The following is a 27,848-nucleotide window of genomic DNA, read 5'->3' as shown; positions in this document are numbered from 1 at the left end:
CCCTCCCACCCCCCCATTTTCACCTTAGCGGTTCTCCGTGAAACAAGGAAACCCGACATGTGTGGCATCTGACCCCGGGAGTCACGAGCACCTCCGGATTTGTGCTGCCCCCCAACCCACCCCAGGGCAAGGAAGCCTCGCAACGCGCGTAGGCGCCGAAGAGCACGTGGGCACAAGCCCCTCCTCTGGAGAGGGGGAGACGGAGTCAGATTGAGAAAACCCGGACCGGGAGGAGTGGTGGATCCGGCTAGGGCAGGTGTGATCTCAGCAGCCACTTCTCTTTTCTCGCCCAAGGCAACTTCTCCGCTCGCCACAGGTTGGGGCGAGGCCAGCCGGTTGACTTCGAGTCTCTGACGAAGGGAGAAGAGCCAAGAGCGCGCAGAGGCCGCCCCAAGAATTTGTTAGTCTTGAAGGTGCTCTGGCCAAACGAGACTCCTTGGAGTTTTCGCTGCAACAGGCTGGCAGGGCTGCGCTGCCCCTCTGGGAACAGCGAGCGAGCGAAGATCGGCGGCGGCGCGGAAGAAAGGATCGCACCCACAGCCTCCTTGGGTCCCGTCTCCGGCAGCCGCGTCCTCTTCGCGTCGCTTCTCCCGGGGATGCGCTGATCTCTGCGGAGCCTCGGCAGGAAGGAGCACATGGAGCGACCGGAGCCGCTCTGGGTGAACAGTAGCTGCGCCAACGGTGAGTAAGAGCGCTCGCTTGGCCGCCACACGCGGGTTACGAGGAGGGAGATGGAGAAGAGACTGCTCGGCTGCGCTCCTTTACTTCTTTTCCTGCTTCCACTTCCCAAGGTTAGGAAGAGCTTTCCATCTCCATCAGGCGAGTTCCTGGTTCCTGGTCCAAAAAACTGATCGGTCCTTCCCACGCTGGCAGACAAACCCATTAAAATAATCGCTTTCCCCTCTTTTGCTGGAATACATATAATTCTAAGAGGGAGATCAGAAGATTTATAAGGAACCTCTTGCCCCACGTCGCCCCTGAGGTCTGTGTTGCTCCGAAGAGTGGCCTGCTTTGCGTAACTGTGGGGTTTGGGAGGGTGGCGTTTTCTTCGCCTTCGGTTCTCCAGGCGATTGCAGCAGCTTCCTCTGTTTCCTCCCCTCCGGGTGCCTGTAGGTCGCCAAGCAAGCAAGCCAAGCGATTGTGCAAAGTACGCCTGAAGAGACAGGCGCAGAGATTAAAAATAAAAAGGAGAAGCTTGTTTGGCGAGGGGGCTCGTTCTCACGATCAGCCCGGCCAGTCTCCTCCTTTGCAGGTGAAACTCAAACTTAAAGAGCAGGATTTCCCCGGGGGTGTTTTACTTAAACTAGCGAGGTGGTCGTAAGATCGAATTAGAAGTAATTGTATATTTCCTTCTTCTATCTTTTTTGGAACAGTCAGTTCTTGTGAGCACTTGTGGGAATATGGGTGAAGCTGCATTGTATCAGGTCAGACCCTTGGCCAGTCTAGTCCAGTATTGTTTACACTGACTCCCAGTGGCTCCCCAGAGTTTCCCAGCTCAACTTGAAGATGCCAGGGATTGAATTTGGGACCTGCATGCCAAGCAGACTCTCTAGCACTGAGCTGTTCACCCCTAGAGGAAAAAACAAGAACTCTGGTGGCAGGTGGGCTGCGGTACCCTGATGTATCAATGAAGTTGGACTTCTATCAGCCCCAACCAGTGTAGCCAATGGGAAATGTAGTCTGACAACCTCTGGGAGGGTCAAAGGTTCCTTCATCCCACAGGTAAAAGGGCAAACGAAAGATTAAAGCATGGGAGGCTGCGAACATTATGGCCCTCAGGGCAGTTACTCCAGTATTATCATGTAAGTTCATAAGAAAGTGGAAAAAGCCCTGAAGACTTCCCTCATGCTCAAGTATAATAGCTGCCTTGTCTTAAACTGTGCTGGCTTGACTGGGAATTATGGCTGAGTATTCCAGGATAGGGTTATGGGAGCAGTGGAAGGGTTAGGGTGCTAAGTGGGTGGTGAGAATGGTGAAAAGCAGTGGTGTCTTGTGAATCCTACAGAACAATGTGGTGCTGCTCAGATTAGGGTTCCCTGTTCACCTTCCAAAGGGTATAATGATTTCCCCCTCCATTCACAAACAAAAGTAATAGTGATGGCTTCTTTTGCTGCCCTTCCGCTGCTGCTTAATTTGCTAAATATGTTTTGAAACAGGATCAAAAGCCAGATCTGCTTTCATGAGTCTGTTTTGTCATAGGCTTCTTGTGAAATAGGCTGTAAAAGATAATAGAAGCATATGACCCATAAGTCTTCAAGATTACCTTCTGTTAGCTTGTACTGATGAGCATGGCTGCTCCACGGATTAATGTGGCTTTACTGGCTTGTGACTCCTTTTTAATATTTATATTTTATTGAGGTTATAATAGTGAGTTAAAGTAAATAGCGGAGAAAAGAATATAAAATGGAAAAAGAAATAATCATAATAATTTTCTTATTTATACCCCACTCATCTGGCTGGGTTTCCAAATATTAAAAACATTTTAAAAAGAAGAGGAAAACAGCAATAACAAAATAACAATAAAATACAAAACTATACAGTATATATGTAGATGAATAAACTTATTGTTTCCCTCAGTATATGATGATTCATGTGTCACTATGGTTTCGATAAATACGTTCCAAAGTATCATTAAATTTGTCCATGCCTAATCTTCATCTGAAAGCGATCCGTTCATGGGTTGCAGGAGTTGTAATGTCAGCTATCCATTAATTAAAGGATACTTCATCCATATTTTTGTCCTTCCAATGTATCAGTATCAATCCTTTTGCAGATGTGAGTGCATGGAGAATCCATTTACATTGTCTGATAGTCAAGCATCATATACTAAGTATATAGTTTAAAATGATGTTATCTTCTGAAATGTTTAACTCTTTCTCCACAATATTTATTCATTCCGCATCTCCAACAGCATGTTGTCGCTGAGAGTCCATGTTTATGCAATCATGATGGAATCCAATAAACTCAAAATAAAATCTCTTGTTGTATGAGACATCGTTTATAATCTAATGATACATTGGAAACGGAGGCTAAAATATTATCCCATTCTTTAACTAAGATGGAGCTTGTTAATAATGTATTCCATTTGCATCTCAAAGGTTGTGCATCAAATTAATTAATACGCAATAAACATTTCTAAAAAGTAATAGCTGGCTTTTTAGCCTCCAGGGATTCAGTCAAGTGTTCGAGTATCACCTTGGCTTGTGACTCTTGGTGTCAGGCACTACAGCAAGGGGATCCAAAGATGAATAAACAGATTTCTTAAATCTATCAATTTCAGAGAAGTTTACACTGCAGATTAGTATACTTTTTCTAAGCTTTTATTTTATTTGTATTTGGGGGGGGGGACAGAGCAAAGGAAGAAAGATGTATGGCAGATTTTGATGAGTTTACAACTCTTTCATTCTCTCCTTTATCAGATAATCCTGAATACTTTCATGGCAGTTGGTTTACCTGCTTGTGATTTTATGAATATCTGGCTTGGCGGGGATGGCAGGCTATGGAGTGGGTATCATAATTAAAGGCTTTGACCTTCATTGAGATTCTATCAGTCTTTAGTATATACATCACTTTCTCCTTGAAAATTAGAAACTATGTTTTCAAGACCAGAATTCACTAAAAACATTCTTGACTGGGAATTGTTCCAGATGTCTGCTGCTGTGTGTGACACTGCCATTGAAGTATAGAGATGCCTCCCTAAACATGGCCAAGGTGTAAAGAGACAAGCGATTTGAGTCTGCATTGCTCACTGGACAACATATTGCACTCTGTATCCTGAGAAGGTGGTGGGTTGTGGGTCAGCTGCCTGTGGGTCTCGTCATTATATTTGTAAGCTCCTCTGGGTGCCTTTTTTCTTTTGGCTGAAGAACAGGGCGAAATCCTTCTGATAAAAAACAGCCAATGCCTGCAAACCTAAAAGGGAGCAAGTCCTATTGAAAGTGAGACCTACTTGTGAGTAAATATGTTGTTGGTTGTGCTGGAAATTTCTAGTTAAACAGCACATTTGAATGTTTACTTCTATCCTTTGTGATTTTTATGGAAGTTTGAAGGGCTGATCTACACACACCGTAGACTGAGGCGAGAGAATCTTATGATGTACAAGTGGGCTATACTAGTTCATGCTTCCTGCCAACCCAGCAGTTCGAAAGCACGTCAGTGCAAGTAGATAAACAGGTACCATTATGGCGGGAAGGTAAACAGCATTTCTGTGTGCTCTGGTTTCCGTCACGGTGTTCTGTCACGCCAGAAGCGGTTAGTCATGCTGGCCACATGACCCAGAAAGCTGTCTGTGGACAAACACTGACTCCTTCGGCCTGAAAATGAGATGAGCGCTGCAACCCCATAGTTGCTTTTGACTGGACTTTACTATCCAGGGTTCCTTTGCCTTTTACCTTTTTACTGCTTCATGCTGTAGTTGGGGGAGAGGGTTACCCATTTTTTATCACTCTCGCATGTACTCAATCAACAAACTTTTTTAAAAAAAACTACTGCAGCAAGGAGAAAAATAGTATCTTAGCTCATTTTCTTCTGTGCTGGTTTTCTGACTGTGCTGATTCTCCCCCTCCCCCCCAAAAAAGTTGATTTCCCCCTCCCCACAGTCTGAAATTGTACAGTCCATTCTGTTCCCTCAGGAGTCTTCCACCTTAGCATTATCACCTTGGCTAGACAGAAGACATGTCCCAGATCCCATTTCATTTCTGTTGCAAAGGGTTGAAATTTGGTGGTGCTCTTTGAATTTCCCCTCACAGAATGCAGCAGAATCTGAGCAAATAAATTGGTGTGGTTGTAACTGGCCTCAATCCTCCCCCTTCTCCTTTCTTTTTTACTTGGGCTTTTGAGGATGTTGGTATTCTTGTCAATCCCCGAGGAAGGAAAAGGCTACATGACATTAGGGCATTGTGAGTATGTTGGAGATAAGAATTCACTGTTTGTTTTCAGGCTCACAAAGACTGGTCTGTATCAGGCAAATTGCCAGTGTCAAAACACCACGCCACATTTGCATTACTGTATTTGTAGCATAGCTACAATCCTGCCCTGTTTTATCATAGGTATATATGTTCTCTCCCTCTCATTTAAAGAGCTCTTGCAAATGGGTACGCACCATTTCCTTTAACCTTTCCTTTAAGGTTCTGGGCTGCCAACAATTTTTTTAATCAGAGTGCCTGTGCTTTAAAAAAAATGTTGTATATATTTATTTAACACATATACAGCTCTGCAGCAAAGTGGATTTACAATAAGCGACCATGTACAAAACAAATAGTAATAGCAAGGAACAAAACACAAAGCATATCAGGGTTCTTAAAAAAATGATTAAATAACCAATTTAGTTCAAAAATATTTTTATCACCTATATCCTGAAAACCAATGGGCAGGGTACAGAATAAATCTCCCATGTTCACTAGTTTCACATACCCTCCCTCTTTGCTTCTGATAGTTCAAGTATCAGACTGCCCTAACCCAGGTCCTCCACAAAGCATTGGAGTCCTTAGCTGTCACTCACTTTGCATAGCTCAAACAAAAGGTCTGGACAAGTTTTGACAGCACCTGCTTCTTCTCCTTTCTCTCCTGTTCCAGAGGGCAAAGTAGAACCTACACATGGAGATCAGGTGCTGTCAAGCCCTTTGGCCACAGTTCACCTTTAGAAATCTTCGCCCAACCTATCCTTATTTGAGTTGTAAGGTTTGTACTCTGCACCATCCATAATCCGTTTTGTCACGGAAAAGAAGGATATTTATAGTAATGAGTGGCTTTGTAGAGATGGAAGAGGTGTAATCGTTTCCACCTGTCTTGTATTATGGTGTAAATGAATTGGTGCCTTGGGTGTGTCTTGAGTCTGGGAATCACAGAGGCTCATCAATCCCCACCCACACTAGCTGACACACCTTAGATCTGGGTGCTGATAAAAATTTTAACTGATGAAACTTGATTTGTATCTGTGTTCGTTCCAGTTAAAACTATGTTGCATGCTTTATTTGCAGAGCAATGTATGTGCTGAAAGAGAGTGTGTGTGTTTCAATTCAATGCTCCAAAAATTCTCCTTTCTCCCTTTCTCTTTCCCCCCTGGTTTTATATCCAGCCTGAGGGCAACCTTCTTCAGCCCAAGGCTCAAATTCTTCATGAGCCACATGTCCGTGGTACTGGGTGGGACCAGAGGCAACAATGGGTGGAGAAACAGGTCTTACCTTCCTAAAATAAAAGTTAAAGGTTTCTACATATGTACACACCCACGTCCGTCTGTCATCCAGCCAGGCAGTAGGCTGGGAATAAAGGGATGCAGGCTGGGAAGGATCCCAAAGCTAGACAGAGAGGCCTGAAGGTCTACGTTCAGCCCTAGGCCTGAAGTTCTTCACCACTGACCTAGCATGTTGACTGCATTGGGAATATTTTATTCTCTCCTATGTGAAGATGATAGTGTTACCGGTACCAAGTCCAAAACGCTGTCCCTCCCAGGCCAATAAAGAGACAGTGGGTGGACAGGTAAAAGTTTATTCTCAGTTGCTGCACAGAGACTCGGCAGGATATCTCCAAAATCGAGCGCGCAAAATTCAAAGCATTTATGCCACTGTAGCAAGCGAACAAGCACATGATTTATTGCGTCACTATTAGCTTGTGTGAACAAAGCGTGCCTAAGTCAGGTATTCTACTTGGCTACAGCAGTTACTCACTTATCCTTCTTCATCTCGAGCTCAGGCCATGCCAGGTGTGACTAGCCTTGTAGTTACAACTGTGGGAACACCTTGCTGTTGTGACTGTGTTTATGCGGACTCAGCAGGCTGTGGTTAACTATGTATGTCACATGCAAACTTCAGAATTATGGCACCCAGGTATCACTAGTGTTTAGTTTGACTTTGACTTTTATTTAGTTAACTTATTTCAGTTCTTGCCGAGGTAGGATTTATTTATTTATTTCATTTTCAGAGGTAAACTCACAAGTTTTGAGCCTTTCTCAGTGTTGTGGCTTTAACAAGGATAGCACATTTGTTGGCACAATTTGAACAATCATGTCTTGGCTTAGTAAGCTGAGATTTCAACAAGCCTTTCTCCTGCCCAATGCATCCCTTTCACTCCTTCCTTTATGGCAGGAGCAATCGAACCAGGAAGTCTCTAATTAGCCACACTTCCCCATTTAGTCTGAACGAAGAAACTATGATTACCAGCTTTGGAACAAGATGGGATATTAAAGTTCAGTTTGAGGTTAGTTTAATAACCTGGCCCGTTCCAAAGCTAGTAACCTGGTTCAGATGAAAGAGGAAACTATGGTTCACTATAAACTCCATGAAGGGGGTAGAGAAGGGGCTGCCAGGGTGGACAAAAAGTGTGTTCATATCTCAGTTTATTAAGATTAGATTTGATTGTCTGAATCAACCAGTTATATAGTCCCATATAAATCTGTTAATCATGATTTATTTGCATTTGCAAAAAAGGGGGGTTAGTTATTTTCCTCAGTCGCAGCTCAGTCAAGTTTTTCCAGTTTTATATTTTTTGATAAATGATTTGTTAGTGATGAAATGTTACTGATTCAGTACAAGTGTATGAAAGAGATTTTGAGAAATGCTTTCTTTATATGATGCAATACATTGTAAGACAGACTGTAAGACATACAGCATTATGTCAGCTGTACAGTTCGTTCGTTTGGCAACATCTATGGCTCTTCATAGGAGGGAATTCTGATGAACAGGTAACATTCCCTTACTTCCATCATCCATACAGTAACTACATTTATTAGTTCATGGAACTGTTAGAAATCTAATAAGCGCAAAAGCTAATTGTGTTCTTGTGCATGTTCTAGGAACAATCGTGTTCTAGTGATCTAGCGGGACATTTCTTTTCTTCTTTCAAGGAAGCAAAAGACCTAAATAATGGCATGTTTTGAGCATGGCACGTAAAATAAAGGCAGCAAATGTATTATTTGCTTAAAGTCTTAATTTCTGCCCTCTTCCCATTTTCTTGTCTTCCCAGGTTCATTATTAGCTCTGACATGCCTTTCTGGGCAGACGTTCTGTCAGGTTGTTGGGAATGTCAGCTCAGCAGTCTTACCCCACAATAATATCACCTTAAACACAAACTGGATGGTACAGATAGAAGACAAATATGGCTTCTACATTGGCTTGGCCTTGGCCATCTTCTCCAGCTTCTTGATTGGCAGCAGCGTCATCCTTAAGAAAAAAGGACTGCGTCGGCTTGTGGAGACAGGAGGCACCAGGGCAGGTATGGTTTCAATGGCTCAGGAGGTGGGTGAGGAATTATTTTCTGAATGAGCTCTGGTTGTATCTGAGACAGGGCTGGCCAATATGGTGCCCTTCAGATGTTTTGGACCACAAGTCCCATCAGTCCTGACCACTGGCTGACAGGAATTGTCATCCACATCTTGAGGGTATCATGTTGGCTATTGCTGAGAGATCTGACTTTGAGCCTCAAAGTGTTTTGGATTCTGAGGGCCTTTGCCTACACATTACACAGAGGCAAATCCTTGCCTGAACAGGCAATTACAGCCAATCACAGTTCATTAGGGAGTGTGCCTGTATGACACGTTTCTCCACCTAACCCACTGAACTTCAACTGGTAGATGAAGTTCACCAAGGGTAGGCAGGGGTAGCTGGTCAACAACTTGCCTCAACCCTGACCGTGGTCATGCTGGGTGGGGGCTGATGGGAGTTACAGTCCAACATCGAGAGAGCACCGCATTGGCAACTTATCTCTGCACTACTTTGTTACAGCTTGACCTAAGGTGAGTCTCAACAGCAACAACATGCAGGTATGATAAAAATGAAGAAGTTGGTCCCCTAGGGATTTAACTAAATCTATTTTTTGGTTGGTTCATTCATTCATTCATTCACAATCTATTTTATACCTCAACTCAATAATCTTCCTAGGATGGTTTACCAAAATAATTTTAAAAATGGAGAAAATAGAATAATGCGAAATCCACAAAATTATAAAAGCAGCAAAAAAGTCAGCAAGGTTAGAATGGCACCTAATAAATTTGGGAACAGTTTCTGACACTGAAGGGGCAATAATGTAATCATCAGCCAAACCTCTTCAGCATTCCACCCCTGGGATGCCACTACCGAGAAGACTCTTTTTCTGGAAGTAACTCGTCTCATCTTGGATGGTGGTGGTAGTGCAAGGCACTTGCAAGGAGGCTCTCAAGTTAATATCTTAATTCCCCTGTTTTGCAAAGCTTGAAGGCAGCCCACTAGCTCTTTCTCTTAGAAAAATATCAGCAGTCCCTGCTAAAAGGAAATAAACTCGAAGAGCACACACAGGTTCTATAGCTCTTGCAGGACCATGGAGTTTCTAGACTTTGCTGTTCTACTCTCTTCCCCTGGTATCTACCCCATCTAATCTCATGCCCATCTAGGCATTTAGGCCATATTTGTTGTCATGGTATCTAGGTACCTCCCTCTTTCTCTTGCATTTTAACATTCCTGAAAGTCTGACATCTATTGATAGGTGGTGCTTCCTGTTTTGCTAGTACCTATTTTCAGTCTTAAGCTGCTTTGGTTTCCAATAAAATACTGGAATCAGGATTCTTGTGTGTAGCAGCTGATAATCTCACTCTGTGTTTTTCCAACAAAGTTTTTTTTTTTACCTTGTTTTTCAGTGTCGTGTCATGTCTTGTTCTAAAGCTAGGATATCATTATTATGGATAGTAATAATGTTCAGTTAGCTATGGTAGGAGTCACTATACTGATATGCATTGACAAATAGCTTTTAGATCAGGGCCTCAAATTTGCAGGGAGCTTCCACAAGTAGAGCCAGTTCTCAACTGCAGGCACTTAGCTGCAAAGCATGTAGGGTCAGGGGGTAGGATCCTAATGGAGGCACTGGGATCTTTTAAGTGCATCCTTGATGTCATCCCCCTCCCCCAGTCTCACACAATGGAAAACATATGAGGGGGAATACTTGATTAGGGTAGCATCACAATCACATATTTAAAAATATAAGAAGAGTCTTGCTGGATCAGACCAATGGCTCACCTAGTCCAGCATCCTGTTCTTACACTGACCAGGCTTTTTGGAAGCCTGAAAACAGGATTTGTTAATATAGATTTGGGGAGATAATGATCTGACCTGCCAGCCAGAGTAGATTCTCCACCCCGTCATAGTTTAGTATTGAGTGCAAAAGGGCCTGGGCCAAAAGCATTATAATATGCCAAACAACATTAGGCAAACACCATCGTATTCTTTTAGACATCCATGAAAAAAATTTCCGTTTTGGTGGGCCTGTTTAGTCACATTATTTGTTACATGTTTTGTTGTGTTTCATAGTTTGAAATAGTTTTAAACAATTTTGAAATGTTAAATATGTTTTGTTTTTGATTGCATTTTTTATTATCTATGTGTTTGCCACCCTGGGCTTCTTTGGGAGAAAGGGCAGGATATAAGATGGAGGGAAAGATGGCTAAAATTCATATGATGTTGTGTGTCAAAAATGTGCTCTATAATTATCTTGAACATGAAATGCTTTCTTGTCATTCTGGGAAGAAAGTTAAAAATGCACCCAGAACCCACTGGTTTGCATGTGTTTTATCTCCTTTTGTTTCTATTTAATTTTACCTAGTATGTGGTTCTTATTTTCTTTTGAAGTCTCTAAGCATGTGTGCCTTTTGCTTTCCCAGGCGATGGTGGCCATGGCTACCTTAGGGACTGGCTGTGGTGGGCTGGCTTGCTAACCAGTAAGTATGGTTATTCACACTAGCCTGGATTTGTTCCTATCAAATCTTTATCACTTTCCCTCTTTTTCATTCGCTACCGCTACCATGTGGCGGCTATTTCCATTGGTAGTGCCCCACATGCTAGCAGTGATATTTGAGAGCCTTTTCCCACAATGACATGGGAAATGTCTAGGTCATCAAACTCAACTATATGGAAATGGCCTTTCAGTCTTTACCACCATTGCATCCAGCTTTCTTCAGCTTCCCTGTAGGGACTGGAATGTATAGAGCTCATCACCAAGGTTGGGGTGGAGGGAATGATCATCACCAGGGCCAGCCCAAAACGTATTGGTACATGAGGCAAACCACAAAATGGTGTCCTACCCCTGGAAGAAGGGTTGAGTTAAGATCTACATTGGGGAATCAAATCAACCTTATCTGGTGGCTGAAGTGGGAATAAAAGACTGTCATTGGGAGTAAAGGGACCCGCTCTGAATTGTGTTCAAGAGACCCAGTAGGGCAGCCCTCACCATTTCCTCCCTATGGGTGGGAGACCAGCAGTGCACCTATTCACCAAGAGGCTGCTGTAGAGGCGGCATGGGGTGGGGGGACTGCTGAGGAGGTGGCAGATCCAGCCTCCAAGGAGTGTGACACAGCTGTTGTTGCCACATCAGCAGTAGCAGTAAGCGATACATTCCTTGGAAGCCAGATCTGCTGCCCCTGTGGATCCTGCCACCTGAGGTGGTCGCCTCACCTTGCCTCATGGGTGGGCTGGCCCTGCTCCTCACAGTATAAATGATTCACTCCTCAGTAGAGATGTTTGCTGGCCAAAAACAACAAATAGCCTCAAGGCACCTTATGGAATAAGCCAGCAGTAAGCAGCCTGGTGCCTTTCATATGTTCTGAACTGCAACTGCAACTCACATCCACCCCAGTTTGGCCACTGGTCAGAGGGAGATGGGTGGTGGGAGATGTAGGAGGCTACCTTGTTGCTGCCCCTGGCATCAGCTTTCATGGGCTAGAGTCCACTTCAGAAGGACTTGGAAGCAGATTCTAGTCCATGGGCAGGCAAACTAAGGCCCAGGGGCCGGATCCAGCCCAATCGCTTTCTAAATCCAGCCCACAGATAGTCTGGAAATCAGCGTGTTTTTACATGAGTAGGAAGTGTCCTTTTATTTAAAATGCATCTCTGGGTTATTTGTGGGGCATAGTTCATATTTCCCCCCCAAAATACAGTCCAGCCCCCCACAAGGTCTGAGGGACAGTGGACCGGCCCCCTGCTGAAAAAGTTTGCTGACCCCTGTATCTAGTCCATGAAAGCTTATGACACTCTTAAAGGTGCTCCAAGGCTTTGGAAGCTACTGACCCAAGGCGGTGATCAGTCATTTTAGCATTGTCTGGTTTGCTAGGATTAGGTCCATTTTCTAAAATTGGCTGGGCACATCTGCCACCATATTGGATTCTGATCCATTACTCAGGAGATATTTGGTCAATACTTTTCGCATGGAGTTCCTTGAATCTACAACATGACTCTGAAGATGCCTTTTCTTGTTAAAAAAAATGACAACGCAACAGTGATTGCTGTAAAACCATCTGTCTCCTGGTTTTTAACTCCAGTGCTCTTTTTCATTGGGCCAAACTATGCACTGAATGCGAACAAAAACACTTGAGCAGGAATAGCACTCATTGTCATTTACCTGTTCTCTGTTTATCTTTTGGCTGTTTGCTCAGTGGGTGGAGGAGAAGCTGCCAACTTTGCCGCCTATGCCTTTGCTCCTGCAACAATTGTTACTCCGCTCGGAGCCCTGAGCGTGCTCATAAGGTGATTTCCTCTCGTTTCTATTCTGTCCTCCCATATTTATTCTAGGTCTGTAAATGTCAGTGGTAGTAACATGACTGGCCATGCAAACAGAAAAATAGCCTGATAACTTTCTCCCAGTACACAGAAGCCAAACATTTGCTTCAGCCTGGCTGTTCCCACCCCCCAAAAGCAGCTTGCATGGTACTTTTTGACACAGGGGTGACTTTAATGACTTTAAATGAGTGCATTTAAAACAGCAACCAGCAACCTGGTGCCCTCCAGATGTTTTGGACTGAAATTCCAGTCATTCTTGACCATTGGCCATTCTAACTGGAGCTGATGGGAGTTGTGGAGACATCAAAGTAGTGGTCCCAAAGGATGAACTCCCTTTGGGAGCAAAGTGGTGGTGGCAGCCTGCCGCATTGCAGCAGCACCCCTTAAATATTAATCTCAGGGCTGGAAGTCAGTCAATAAGTCACAGCGAGTGTTTTCCTCTTCCCAGCTGTGATAAGACTTGATGAACCTCAAGGGCCTTAGGTCTGCTAGGAAGGGATGTGTGGGTGGAGTTGCTCCCCTCTTCCGTCTCTGTGCTCCTCATCAACTGATACACATGGCAGCTAGAATATGATTGGAGGAGCAAACCGCTTGCGTGAGAGTACCCAAAGCTCATCCATACATCAGCTTTATTAAGCTAAGATATGAGCATCTGAACATGCCCATTGTCAGTTAGATGATTGATTCTGATTTGAAGTGTCCAAATATTGTATATATCTCTCTGTCACTGAAAGAACTTTCCAAAGTTCTGTAGAAGGCTGTTATTAATGGGACAACCATGTATTCTGACTTCTTGTTAGTTTTCTGTATGTTGATTACCCCAAAGCAATTTTATTGATTTTTCTCCCCTATTATCCAGTGCCATTTTGTCCTCGTACCTGCTTGGAGAGCGGCTGAATCTCCTGGGCAAACTCGGTTGCATGCTGAGCATTGTGGGTAGTACAGTCCTTGTGATTCATGCTCCAGAAGAAGAGGAGGTCACCACTTTGGACGAAATGGCCTTTAAACTGAAAGAGCCAGGTAACCAGAAAAGCAGAAGGTTAAAGGTATCACCATCCAGCTATAAATGTAGCTTATTATCTGAACCCCTAGTTCAAGTGGAATGGCAGTGGCATAGCACTTCAGCTTTGAATGCCCCGTGTGGCTGTCATCCTATTTGTGAGCATTGTGGTTCAGTGCCATCCCCTGAAATGTCTTTGCACCGCTGCTGCTGTTTCCTGGAGACATTGCCCCCTTCACAGATCTCTCATGCCCCATTGCCAAATTGGACACACAAGGACGTCAAATGTGGAGAACTCACTTTGAAACCCTCTTCAGACTCTTTGCACTAAAACACACAATGATCTACAGAGGAACCTGTCTGCCCAGTGATGTTGGGCGCATGATGCCCTCCCATGATTTTAAGTTGGGGATTGTTAACCTGTGGCCCTCTAGGTGTTGTTGCACTCAACCAGCAGTGGCAGTGGTCAGGGATGACGGGAGCCACATTTGGAGGGCCACATTGAGAGTGAGCCACCTCCATTCCAAGACCTTGTTCAGGCAGATGCCCAAATAGGTCTTCTGAGTACATATGCAGGTGCGTAAATTAGAGCTCGTGCACATGTCTTTCCCTAGATCCCGCCCTTATGTGTGCTTATTTTCTGCATTTTGTGCCAGTCCTTTTGGCAGACTCACCTCGCCTAGTTCCATTTGTTTAGGTGGAATAGTTCTCATTTATTACAGCTAGGATTCTAGTGGTTGATCAGCTGAACTCCTTATACCTCTTAGTGGTGCGTTACTGCCTTGCCACAACCAACAGTACTAACAAACAGCACACCTGCGGATTGTACTCTGCTCCTCATAAAACTGCCACAACCTGGTGATGAATTCCTCACCCCCCCCTTCTTTTCATTCTTCCAGGTTTCCTTGCTTATGCCAGCATTCTGTTGGCGGTCTGCCTGGTTCTGATTTTCTTCCTCGCCCCACGTTACGGCCAGACCAACATTCTCATCTACCTCACCATCTGTTCTGTGATTGGGGCATTCTCAGTATCTTCAGTCAAAGGACTAGGCATCGCCATTAAGGGCTTTTTCGCTCACTGGCCTGTTCTTAAGGACCCACTCACCTGGATTCTTGTCCTCACACTGGTGGCCTCTATCACCACCCAAATCAACTACCTCAACAAAGCTCTGGACATTTTCAACACCTCTATGGTTTTCCCCATCTACTACGTGCTGTTTACCACCATTGTCATCACCACTTCAGTCATCCTCTTTAAGGAGTGGGTCACCATGTCTGTGGTGGACATCATTGGGACGGTCTGTGGGTTCCTCACCATTATTTTAGGGGTCTTTTTACTCCATGCCTTCAAAGATATGGACATCAGTTTGAGGAACCTGCCACAAACCCTTCAAAACGCTGACGAGGCCCCAGCCGTCAAGGACGACAAGAACATCCTGATAGAGCTGGATAATCCAGAAATCAAGCCTGACAACAAACCCAAAGTATTCATGATCTACAGCTGAACCCTAATAGCAACAATCCTGCAGCTGCAGGAACTTGGATTGAACTGTATGTAGGTAATACAGGCATGTGCTATATTTTGCATTAATGGGTACGCATACGCATCTTCTGAGAAATAGCAACCAAGTTGGATACCGTGAACTAGCTCTCTCACGTTTTGTCTCAGTAACCCTTTCCTCCCATCCTTTGGAATGTCACCCCACACTCTGGAATTGCCTTGACTGCTTTGACTGTGCCTGCCTCAGACAAGCAGGTTTTCATTAATCATTTGGGGGTGGGGTGGGGAATGGTTCCATCTGTGGTTGAAGTTGCTTCTTGGCCCCTTTGCATTGTCTCCTCCAACGTGATCTTCCCCTGAGAGGCTATACTGAGGTGCTGTGAGGCCACGAAGAGCATTCAGATTTGAAGTCCATGACCTGTGAAACTTCAGGGAAAGTTCTTGTGGCCTTTTTCAACCCTGAGTACTCAGTGCTCTACTGAAAGCGTTAACAGAAAATAACTTAAGTCATTCTTCTGATGAGCCAATTAGATCAGATATCAAGCTATGCTAGGAGTCTTTTCCCAGACAACTAGCTTTCTGTTGTTGCCTGACAATTCCTGATGAAGGGGTGGTTGCACCATCGTGCGATGGCCTCATCTGTACGCTAAAGAGGGAACAATTTCACTGGGACAATATTGCATGCATCTTTCTGCCTATGCATACTACCCTTTAGTGCCTTCCACTGATATTAAGTTGTTCTGCTTAAAAGTGGATGGAGTTAACCCATTAACCTATTGCTCTGATAGTGCGGCAACTGTCTTACAGTGCCAATATGTATCAAGAGGACAATTCTGATAGTGGTCCCATTTCTTGTACTATAGTGCCTATGTAATAATGCATTATGAAAAGGGATAACAGCCAATGCAAAATTGTGAAATACGCTTCATCCCTTGTAAACTTCTAGTGAGACAAAATGCTATTTGTATTTCTGTTAGCTTCTGCCATTATACCAAAGGGTCAGCCATCTAACCAAGGGTGTTTGAGAACCTTTTACCTTACAGTGTACATACAACCATAAGGAGAATCAGTCAACTGCAGTATTCATTCCTGTGGTGGTAAGAATCTTGCCCATGTGCCCAGTTTTTGGTTGCAGGAAGCTGATGCAGTTCTCCTCACCACAAGCAGCATACTTCTCATGCAACATGCTTGGTTGCACATTGTGTGCACTTGAGCTCAGTACCCATGTTACTCTGGCGACTTGACAGCTGCCAGGGAAACATGAAAAGCCCTGGCCCGCACACAAGGAACCCATGTTAAAAAGCTAGGGCTTTTAACATGATAGATATGAGAGACTGGTGTTGTGATGTAAATATTATTGGCCAATAGCCCTCCATGTTCAAAAGTGCCTTAAGTACCAGAATGATGGTGGTATCTCATGAGTTCTGTTTGGGGTACTGTGTTACGCCATCATTAAAGGAGGACAGCATGCTAGTTATGTTCTTAATAAGATTTGTAAGTGGCTATAGCCATTAGTGTTTATTTTCAATGTTAACTTCTATAAGTATGTAGTAGAGCCCCCCCTCCAAAAAACCTTTCTGTACAGCTCAAATCCCCAGTTGTGATCACGGCAGTGTAAACTGGGGTCAAGTCTGCAGGATTTATGATGTCATGAAAGTTGACGGTGGTTTGGGTCCCATGACTGTCACTATTTCCCCAAATGCTTGTGAGATTTCCTTTGGTCAATGAAAGTCTTTTTGCTTAGCCTTGATGACCAAGAACTTGTAAAATGTACTGTAACAGGCACATGCCCTTTATTGTGGAAAACCAATAAGAGAGAAATTAGGTAGGGTTAAGGGACAGACAGCAAAATCATGAGAATGATGAATCGAAGCTTTTTGCAACAGCTCCCACCAACCCTGAGTCCATGACTGGCTATGTGTATAGCAGGCGAAAACATTTAGAGAGTGCCAGGTTGGAGAAGGCTGCTCTAAATGAAGGGGGCTCAGGGGCAAATGACGAGCATTGGGTGCCATAAAATCCACATCCTGATCCTGTGTTCTGATCCTGTGAAACAGCAAATCATAGTGCCTAGTGCAGGCTTCCACTTCACGGAGAAATGTATTTGCTTGCTATGGGGAGGGACAACTTCTCAGTCCCCACAGCAGCAGCAGCAAGAGCTGTGCATTTAAAAAGAGCAGCATCCTAAGATTTATGAGGATAGCACAGGCATTAACCGAGAGCTGGCAAAAACTTTAAAGGAAATTTTAGGATGCAAAAAGAGTTGATTTTTGCATGCTGGTAATACTTTAGCTGTTGAAGTACAAACAGAAGCTCTGCCCGTCTTTACATAGTCTCCTTTTTTGTCCATGGTTCTTCATTCCAGAAGGAAGAACTCCAGTAAGAGTGTTACCCTTCTAAGGTTCACTTTCATTCTGCTGTGCTTCTTTTTCCAATGCAAAATGACAAACTAGAGATTATTGGCATCTAAACTTATGGTGGCATGTGTGTTTGATGCTAGGTATGAAAAGTTGACGAGCTTCTAGTTTCTTCTAAATTTGAAGTCCTTTCTTCACTTCTGGAATGGAAAAATGTGGTGCTTGAAGCCTCCAAGATGTTGAGTTCTAATAATGAAATCTTACAATAAGATTTGATGGGAAGGTTGGAGAGTGGAGCTCCATAGAGACTGAAGTGCATCCAAGTTCATCTCACCATCATAGTACAGTGGTACCTCGGGTTACAGACTCCGCTAACTCAGAAATAGTACCTCGGGCTAAGAACTTTGCTTCAGGATGAGAACAGAAATCATGCAGTGGCGGCATGGCAGCAGCAGGAGGCCCCATTAGCTAAAGTGGTACCTCTGGTTAAGAACAGTTTCAGGTTAAGAACAGACCTCCAGAACGAATTAAGTTCTTAACCTGAGGTACCACTGTACAGAGTTCCAATATCAACCAGAAATTTTGGCTTTGGCACTGATGCTGACAAATAACATTCATCCGGAAAAGGGAGGAGATGGATATTGAATGAGTACAAGCTACAGATCAGAGATCAATGAAAAGTCGCCAACGCAGTTGAGAGGTCATATTTCAAAACTCTATAGCAGCCCACAACTGTGGGCTAAAAGTCTGTGCTCCTCATTGTCTACAAAGGTCTTTTAAAACTCTGGGTATCTTCATTCCTAATGAATGTTGATTTACAGTTAAATAAGATCAATGTAACTTTGTGAATAGTTATGATGGACAACTTGGATTTGCCCCTCCCTCCACTCCCAAGTTTGAACATATGGCATTTCAATGGTACTCATTTGTACTTGGAGGGGGGAAGAATAAAGATCTTTTTGTACAAACTCTTAAAAGGTGGAAATTTCAATTGTTTTAAGTTTTGTTTGCTTCCTTGTATTGCTTCCTGTAAAGTTTGCTCTGTCACCAACCAGGAAGGCAAGAGCAGCTAATTAGATACTGGGACTGCAGCGCCCTCTGCTGGTAATAAGAAATAATTTTTGATTTATTCTACTTCAGATGTTCTGGGAAATAGATTATACTGTTCTCCACACGCAAGGACCATCTGACTAACCCAGTAGCACAGGCGACATCTGGAAGTGGTGCAAGCCCTGCCCTCCCCCACTTCTCAAGACCAAAACCAGCCCTCCGTTCAATGATTTGGTAACTGTACATATCAACCACAAAATTTATTAAATATAACTGGGCAAAAGGCACAACAAACTGCATTATTCAAGTATTTGCATAGATGCACAGAGATCATATTGTAAACCTGCGAGACATAAAATGGTGACGCATGATGCAGAGGCTCTACCATAATAATAATAATTAATAATAATAATAATAATTAATAAACACTGAGTGCAGCCCTGTGTGTGTTTAATTGGAAGTAGGTTCCCCCTGAATTCACAAGGCCTTACTCCTTGGTAACTGAGCATAGGACTGCAACCACAATGTTCTTCTCCCAATCTATCCTTTCAACATACACACGAAAGTACAAAACAATTTCTGATGCACTCATCAACCTTGTTTGAAGCAGGGGTGCCAGTTCCCAAATCTGAATGGTGTCTATTTAAAAACTCCTTGTAAGGAAGAAGTTCAGCAAAACTGGGCTATCTCCATGGGGCAGCATCTGCATACCACCATCTCTCTACCCTACCATCTCTTGTAGCACCCACGGAAACTTTACCTTCACACTACAGCAGGTGAGGATGGAGGGCCTACAGCCCCATTTCGGCAGCATTAGGAAGGGGAAAGCAGAGTGCTGATCTCTTTGCTGTGGAGCTTTTAACAGTAAGCCCAGATTGACATTTGGCAATGCCTTGAGGAAGAGAACCTTCCAGCTCTGAATAACAAATAATCCCCCCCCCCCTGAAATTGTAGCGAGTTGTTTTTCGAAGTATTCTGAGATGGCATAAGCCAAGACCTTGCAAAGCCAATGGCTTCAGGGAGGTACTAAGTTAGCAGAACAAATCTGTTTTGCCTTCACCTGTGACAGTTCTGAACGGAAGATTACTGATCCCATTATGCTAAGAGTGCCTGAGACTTAACCTGAAAAGACAGAGACCAGGATGGATGCTGTTATGTTTTCTGAGACGCACACCTTCTGTCTTGAAATGGCTGCCGGCATGTGTTTAAAGCACACTAGTATGTGTACAACCATTCATGTGGGATATTTGAAACAAGACCAAAAATGTTTTGGAGCGTTAATTGTATTTCCAGTGACCGTTCTTTGTGGCATCAGTTCTGTGCTAGAACTGGAAAAACGTAATGAGCACAACCTGAGGATTTGGGGGGAAATGCAGTGCTCAAAACCACTTGTCCATTGTTATTGATAATGCAGTAGACAGCATAGACCGCTTATTCTGTAACATGAGAGCAATGTAGGTACATGCATAGTTAAGATACCACTTGATTATTGCACTGTGCACAACTTGGGAAAATTTCTAGGAAACCTTGTTTTGCATACTCAAGCTGAGTTTTGGACTGTTGAAATAGGTTTTTTTGGGATCATGGGGCTACAATTGTTTTGGCTCATCTAGAAAGACGACAACCAAGCCTAAAGGGCCTTTTTTTTACAAGAAACAAAACCGAAAACACCAGTTTGTATTGCTGCCAAAAAAAAAAACCAGAAAGTCTCCGCGTAAACAGCACCTAGACCCATTTCTAAGACTGGCTATGGCAGTTTTGATTCAAGTTTCCTAACAATTCATGGTAATAGACAAAACAGCTCCTCGTTTTTAGCACCAGCATATTTGCAAAGCCAACTGAAAAAATATCACCGGTTCAACAAAAGCACCAAAAACACCTAAAACCTGAGAAAACATTCATAAAGCTTCAGACTGGTAACCATGTTGTAGCTGCATATTTGGAAGTTGAGGTTATTTATGCACTATGGGATCCAGTTACAGTATTAAAATAGCTGGGGTTTAATCAGCTACCCAATGGTAAAAGCACCATGAGTTAATTTTTCTATTTGGCCAGCTGAACTGTGTTAAGACACCCAATTGGGTGCCTACAGGTGAATTGGAATACAGAGGCTAGAAAGAAGGCACACAGCCTATGATGTTTTGTTGAATCAAGTGAGATGCAGCAAACCACTGTAGTAATAGGAAAAGAGTATTAGGATTATAGCACCTGTAGTACCTTGTCCAAGGGCTTGATCACATTGTAAATTTGCCATTGGTAATCCATTTTGCACCAGCCCCAAATTGGAAAGATGCAAAGGGAATTCCAATTACACCGAGATTTAATCAAGGGTTATTTCCAAATTACTCAATGTTGGTTTCGAACAGCCTTCTCAAGCCTGGCGCACCCAGGATGTTTTGGACCCAAACAACCCTAGTTAGGGGTTGATAGGAGTTGTAGTCCGAAACATCGGGGGCACCAGGTTGGGGAAGGCTGGCTTGTATTAATTTAGGGCTATGGTATTCAACCCTGCCCATCAGCTATAGGCTTCAAAGCCTTAGCTTGATAGTGTTGAGTGTAAACTCTCAACCAAGATTATCCCATCAGGAGAGGATAACTATCCTCAGGTAAATTAGTGGCACCAATTTCCTGAGTGAGCAAGCCCAATCCAAATGAAACAGAAATAGACAAAAACTAAGATAAGTGTACTTCCTTATATGAACACGATGTAGCACGCGAAAACAGATAACTAACTGCAATTAATTCTAGGAAACCCTTAAAATGCCTTGCTAATATTTGGTTGATTGGTAGAGTACATTTCTTTTAGGTTGTCATGGGAACAGTGTGCCGCCACACAAAACCCGCCTTGCATTCTGTGTGGCTGGGCAGAACCTATAATTAAGATGCCGCATGCAAACAGGTTGATGGCGGTTGAGAGCAGAGGAAGGACTCATCATAGTTATGCCACCAACACTTTCAAACCTTGAACGTAATGACCAGAAAAGCTTTGGGCTAAGAAGGTGACAGTGTAAGAGGGCAAAGGTAAAGCACCGAACTCTGGGAGATTCCTTAAAAAAGGGAATATATATAGTCAGTATGTAGCAAAATTCCACAAGCTCAGACTACGTCTCCATACAGTACTTTGGAGGAGATGAGGTCATCACAGGGGCACCACAACTCTCTCTTCCCCATAGGATTGTCTGTGGTTGTAACAAAGCTGGAAAAGCTGAGAAGGATGCGGTGGCTCATTGTTGACTAAAATACATTTGTCTTCTGTTGAGGCGATAATGAATTGCTGGGAGAAATAGAGGCTTCTCCCACTTCCGTTCCAGCACATTGCATATTGCACTATAACACACCAGTGCTATTTTAAACAAGTAACTCCTGTAATGAACAAATATCCAAAAGGCAAAGCAGGTCACATTAACCTTGGCATGCATGGATAGAATCCCCACTGACATCCAAGGGTGTGTCATCGACCTGTGCCAAGGTTGCTAGAACCAGACCTAAAATTGGTCTTGGCTAGTCATACAAGGCTGGGGGGTGGGGAGGAAGTTGAGATTTGCACATGCCCAGCATGTCTTCTTCCTGGAAACAAAGCCCCTAGGAAATCCCAGGTCAAGGCTGGAGGAACTGGTGTGGAGTTCAGAGTTGCAAGATGACCTTCAATGTCTAAACTTCAGGGTATTCACAGCTTCAGCATTCTTCATGACTGAATTCTAGGAAAGGGGAAATGATTGTGAGTATCTGTTCAATGGATGGTAATTTAGTTAAGAGAAGCAAGAGAAGAACAGTACCTCTTAAATGGAAATACTTCAGTCTCTTGTAACTGTTCTCACTTCACAGTTATAGACGGATTCTATATGTGTTTATTCAGAAATAAGGCCCACTGAATGTAATAGGACAGTCATCCCCAAACTTGGCCCTCCAGCTGTTTTGGGACAACAACTCCCATCATCCCTAGCTAACAGGACCAGTGGTCAGGGATGATGGGAACTGTAGTCCCAAAACAGCTGGTGGGCCAAGTCTGTAATAGGACTTGCTGCTAACTATAGGATCTCAGCTTTAATTATATATACAGTGGTACCTCGGTTTACAAACTTAATCTGTTCCGGAAGTCCGTTCTTAAACCAAAGCCATTCTTAAACTGAGGCACGTTTTCCTTAATGAGGCCTCCCACCGCTGGTGCCCTTCCATCGTTCGGATTCCGTTCGTAGACCGAGGTAAAGTTCGCTAACCAGAACACTACTTCTGGTTTTGTGGAGTTCGTATACTGTGTTCATAAACACGGCTGTTCTTAAACCAAGGTGCCACTGTAGTTCTGTGTTACAAGCTGGGTGCTGTAGAAGGAGAGGACGGAGGAAGCCTACTCAGATTGGATTCTTCTTTCTAAAGCACCCACCCAAAAAACCTTTTTTGTAAATGCCTTCGTATATGACAGAAGCAGTCAAATGTAGCTGCTCCCTGCCCCTCAAAGAAAAATGGAGCTGGCCCAGATTGACAATCCCCAACATCTCATACTCAGCTGACAAGGCCACAGATTGAATACTTGACACTGAATGCGGTGGAGTTCTGGTCCGAAGTATATTGCTACATAGCTCTTGGGCAATAATAGCACCTGCTGTCCTTTATATGCCTCACCTCCGGACGTACTCTTGTATTCCTTACAGCACTGTAGGGGGGTGGCACTGCTGCATTCATCCTGGGCAACCCAGCTCTGTTGCTGCCAGGAACCGGATTAGCAGGAAGAGCTTTCTGAGGTGGTCGTGGTCTGGAAGAATCCTGGGACAAGAAAGTAAGATCCTCTTTTTAAAAAACAACAACCTTCCAACTATCCAGTTGCCAGGATGGGCAAAACTCTATGTTGTCTCTATTCCCTGCTTTATGATCTACGGAAATGTTCGGCACCAGGGAAATAGAGCAGTGCATTTTTATTCTTCAGAAATGCATGTAATAAGGCAAAAGTCTGGATTTCCTTTTCAGAAAAGAAAAAATATGGCCTTAATTCATTTGCATGTGAAAACACATGCAAAAGTTTGGGGCTGAGCTCATATGAAGCACAACCAACTGGCAACAGGATGTATGCCAATATAGCTACAGTGGTGCCTCGCAAGACGAAAAGAATCCGTTCCGTGAGTCTCTTCGTCTTGCGGTTTTTTCATCTTGCGAAGCTAAAAGGCTATTAGCAGCTTAGTGCCTTAGTAAAAGGGGGTGGGGAGCGAAACCCCCCTCCAGGAATCGCAAGACATTTTCGTCTTGCGAAGCAAGTCCATAGAGAAATTCGTCCTGCGAAGCACCTCCAAAACGGAAAACCCTTTCGTCTAGCGGGTTTTCCATCTTGCGAGGCATTCGTCTTACGGGGCACCACTGTATACTTGTGTTTTTTCAGTTTTGATATACACAGTTGGTGGGGAAGGGCAATACCTGTCCTGCTTCTACCAAATGCATTTTTCCATGCTGAAGCATAATTAATTATACTAAAGTTTTATTAGCCCTCATTTACTAATATGTACCAATAGTAAAGGGACGCAAGTGGCGCTGTGGGTTAAACCACAGAGCCTAGGGTTTGCCGATCAGAAGGTCGGCAGTTCAAATCCCCGTGACGGGGTGAGCTCCCGTTGCTCGGTCCCTGCTCCTGCCAACCCAGCAGTTCGAAAGCACGTCAAAGTGTAAGTAGATAAATAGGTACCACTCCGTGCGCTGCTCTGGTTTGCCAGAAGTGGCTTAGTCATGCTGGCCACATGACCCGGAAGCTGTACGCCGGCTCCCTCAGCCAATAAAGCGAGATGAGTGCGCAATCCCAGAGTCGGCCACGACTGGACCTAATGGTCAGGGGTCCCTTTACTTTTACCTTACCAATAGTAAGGCCAAAATCAGCTCTTAGGCACCATTAACTCACATATTCACTCTATTTTTAGGAAGCTGTGGGAACAAGTAAAAATAAAAATACTCACCTGAGAAACAATGACTTTTGGTGCTGGTGGTGCTGGCCTGCTTGGAGGAGTTCGCTTGGGGAAATGATTTGCCTCACTCTGATACCCGAGAAAGGGAGGTTTCTTTGTGTTAGCTGGGAGCGCAGGTGGTGGTGGTGGTGGTTGCGCATGAATTTTGAGCTCTGGAGGTGGTTCACAGTAGAGCACTTCAGGCTTTGCAGGGATATTCTGTATGCCAATAGCCTGCATGCAATCACACAAAGAGCAGGTGATCTTTCTAAAATCACTCCTGCATTTACATTGTCTAGGTTTGCTCCTGCTGAGACACTTCAAATGACCCAATATGAATAGATTTATTAACCAACCACAGAATCTCAGTGCTGCTTACAAACACCATGCATTTAAAGCATCCCCCAAGAATCCTGGAAACTATAGTACGTTAAGGGTGCTGGGAATTGTAGCCCTGTGGTGGGTAAATTGCAGTGCCCAGGAATTTTTAGTGTGTGCGTATGTTCTTTAAAAGTACACAAAGTCCTGGTCCCATATACATTTTGTTCCCTGAGCACTCCTTGTGTTTATTTATGAATTTTTGCAATTTCTCTCCCACTACTTGGCTCCATTAAAGCCCTTAGGGTGAGTTACATCTAATATAAACAATACAAATGAATTCTTTAAAACATTGACATTAATACATTCATGCTGGATCAAATGCTTGCAGGCAATCATTTACCGTGAGAAAAGGTGCTTGCGAGAGCCCAAAGAGGTTCTCTAAACAATCACTTTCACCTTGTGTCTCTAGGATGTAGCAAGAGAAGCAGCTTTGCAGTTCCAGCAGATTGATTGATTGATTGATTGGATCACGTGTTTTATAATGCATGGGAATTATCAGCATGGATCAATACTGGGTTAGCAATACAATGGTACCTTGGTTCTCGAACTTTATCCATTCATTCCAGGAATCTGTTTGACTCCCAGAACTCTTTGAAAACCAAGGTGCGGCTTCCAATTGGCTGTAGGAGCTTCCTGCACTGAAGCAGAAGCCATGTCGGATGTTTGGCTTCCGAAAAACATTTGCAAACTGGAACACTTACTTCCAGGTTTGCGGCGTTCAGGAGCCAATTTGTTTGTCAACTAAGCTGTTCGAGAACCAAGGTTCTACTGTATAGAGAAGATCAGGTGTTATTCAACATGGCAGTTGTAAGTAGTTTCAGCTTTCAGGTACCTTTCTCTGTTCCTGGGGGGTTTTCAGCTTGAAGGCTGGGTTGGCATGCCCAGTTGCACCACTCTGAATAGGAGGAGAGGTACTGCTTGGGGAAAACAACAGGAAACAAAAATTACAAGGAAGCTGCCTCTCATGGTATATATTTAACCATTTCATGTAGCTGAGTCAGAATCATGTATCAAAAACAACAAACCCAAATACAGTGGTGCCTCGCAAGACGAAAAGAATCCGTTCCGCGGGTCTTTTCGTCTTGCGGTTTTTTCGTCTTGCGAAGCAAGCCCATTGGCGGATTAGCGCTATTAGCGCTATTGACAATTTAAGGGCTAAAAACGGCTTTTTAAGGCTTGGGGGATTAGCAGTTTTGCTGCTAAAATGCTTTTAGCAGCTTAGCGCTTCAGGAAAAGGGGTTTTGGAGCGGAAAAAAAATTCAAAATTTTTCGTCATTTTTCGTCTTGCGAAGCATGCCCATAGGGAAATTCGTCTTGCGAAGCGCCTCTGCAAACGGAAAACCCTTTCGTCTTGCGGGTTTTCCATCTTGCGAGGCATTCGTCTTGCGGGGCACCACTGTAATCTAATTTAGGATAGAATGGGAGTGAGACTGAGATGTTTGGCTCCCATTCTATCCTAATTTAGATTATTGGAACAATGTTTTTGCAAGAGGCCAATATATATTGTAAATTGATTTGAGTTTATTTTTTGTAAGTTAAAAAAGGAGACTGATAAGTGATTATAATTATAAATAATAATTATAATAATCTGGCCAACTCAATTGCAAAATTCCAGGCTCATTTATGGGCAGTGAGTACTGTTGATAAACTCAATTTTGCAGCAGGAAGTCTCTGCATGATGAACACTAAATGGGCTAAATGTCTTAGGTGGGAAGTAATTGGAATTTCATAAAAGAAGAAAGGAACTAGTTTAAATATATTCCCTTTTCAGCATCTATATATTTGTTGTGCATATGCAACAGTATATCTGTATCCTGGCCTTTCTCCAATATGCATGCTGCGCAAGGCAACTTACACATGCAATCTCAGACTTCATTATCATGGCATCAGAAATGGAAACACATCTGTTACTGTCATACTATAAATATTCACCTGAACTGCTGCATTTTCTTTGGAGGAATGAAAGCCTGCTTTAGTGGCACAAGCCTGGCTCTCCATTTATAGCAGCAAAAAGCAACTCCAATTGCAATCAAAAGCAAGATGGAAAGGACTCCTATTATGATTGGGAAAGGACCTGACAGGGAAAAAACCAGACATATCAATATTATTATAAGTCCTCCTTTCACATCGTTTTCCCCACCCCCCATGCCATGGTGACCAGTGAGTGGAAGAGGGAATTTCAGTAAGTTCTACTTATGTCATAATGTTGCCCAGGAACCTGCCATGCCCAGATGCCAGATGCCACAAGTCAAGGTAGGTTAGGAGTTATAGGACCACAGACAGCTCCAAGAGAGCAATTTGCCCCAACAAGGTTGAGCACAGACCCAGGCTTTACACCTCTACACCCATACCACCCCTTCCAGGCTCTACCCCCTTGTGGATTATTAAAGGGTCAACCCTTTGGCCTGAAGGTGAGTACTCCTCTCCATCCCATAGCCTCATGCCAGGTGTGTGCTCCCTGCACTGGTGGATGGGTAAGGTACTATAGGATGCATTTGGTTCCTACAGATTCAGGGAAAGGTGCCTGTGAGGGTCTCAGCTCTGGCCCTACAAGCCCTGGTGACTTGGGAGCTTGTTCTATTGGCTCCTGTCTGTCAGCCTTAGACTCAACAGTGTCCCAAACTCCAGCAGCTGGTCTAGCTCCTTAGCTGGAGTCTCTGGGCCATAGCTCAGTGGTACAGTATGTGCCTTGCAAACAGAAGGTTCCAGGTTCAATCCCTGGCATCTCTAGGTAGATCCTGGACAGACTTCTTCCTCACATCCTGGATAGCAGCTGCTGGTCTGTGTAGCGGACCAGCAGCAACTATCCAGGATGTGAGGCCCCAGATGCTGTTGGACTACAATTCCCATCATCCATAGTTAGGAAGGATGATGGTAGTTGTAGTCCAAGAACATATGGAGACCCAAGGTTGAGAAAGGCTGGTGTAGACAATACTGTACTAGATGGACCAATGCTCTGACTCATTATAAGGCAGTTTTCTATAGCTGCTGGAATCTGGAGTTATGACAAAAACTCCGCCTGCCAAATTCCATCACCCATTCAGCTATATAGGTACAGGTTCCCTTGCCCTCTATTGTATCTAGTTAACTTAATTTCCTCCCACCCCCTTCAGATTTCCTTAATTTC

General features: G+C 43.8%; 2 protein-coding genes across 3 annotated transcripts in view; one reads left to right on the top strand and one right to left on the bottom strand.

Annotated features, from left to right (window-relative positions):
• Positions 1 to 192: 192 nt before the first annotated feature.
• On the top strand, positions 193 to 18,346 carry NIPAL4 (NIPA like domain containing 4). The gene is made up of 6 exons (XM_083423489.1): positions 193 to 681; positions 7,960 to 8,208; positions 10,622 to 10,678; positions 12,389 to 12,479; positions 13,372 to 13,532; positions 14,412 to 18,346. The coding sequence occupies exons 1-6, from the start codon at positions 636 to 638 to the stop codon at positions 15,014 to 15,016; spliced, it is 1,209 nt and encodes a 402-aa protein (XP_083279615.1). The 5' UTR covers positions 193 to 635; the 3' UTR covers positions 15,017 to 18,346.
• A 318-nt stretch (positions 18,347 to 18,664) lies between these two features.
• ADAM19 (ADAM metallopeptidase domain 19) overlaps positions 18,665 to 27,848 on the bottom strand; it is a 57,251-nt gene continuing 48,067 nt past the window's right edge. Inside the window, exons 19-23 of one of the 2 annotated variants that reach the window (XM_083422716.1) lie at positions 26,654 to 26,795; positions 25,554 to 25,638; positions 24,353 to 24,574; positions 23,040 to 23,180; positions 18,665 to 22,117 (exon numbers count right to left, since the gene is read on the bottom strand). In XM_083422716.1, coding sequence (XP_083278842.1) covers positions 22,064 to 22,117; positions 23,040 to 23,180; positions 24,353 to 24,574; positions 25,554 to 25,638; positions 26,654 to 26,795 — 644 coding nt within the window. In that variant the 3' untranslated portion in view covers positions 18,665 to 22,063. The remainder of the gene's footprint in view (positions 22,118 to 23,039; positions 23,181 to 24,352; positions 24,575 to 25,553; positions 25,639 to 26,653; positions 26,796 to 27,848) is intronic. The other variant, XM_083422717.1, reaches the window with a different exon arrangement.

This window comes from Podarcis tiliguerta (assembly GCF_965153285.1).
Source record: "Podarcis tiliguerta genome assembly, chromosome: 2".
Taxonomy (NCBI): domain Eukaryota; kingdom Metazoa; phylum Chordata; class Lepidosauria; order Squamata; family Lacertidae; genus Podarcis; species Podarcis tiliguerta.
Note: the sequence above shows the minus strand (reverse complement) of the source record. Positions and strands in the feature narration are given on the sequence as shown.

Bases quoted from the DNA above. Each gene is read 5' to 3' on its own strand.
- NIPAL4 (XM_083423489.1), top strand. From the start codon at position 636: ATGGAGCGACCGGAGCCGCTCTGGGTGAACAGTAGCTGCGCCAACG. The intron at 682-7,959 runs GTGAGTAAGAGC...TTGTCTTCCCAG, and splicing joins GAACAGTAGCTGCGCCAACG to GTTCATTATTAGCTCTGACA. The intron at 8,209-10,621 runs GTATGGTTTCAA...TTGCTTTCCCAG, and splicing joins GACAGGAGGCACCAGGGCAG to GCGATGGTGGCCATGGCTAC.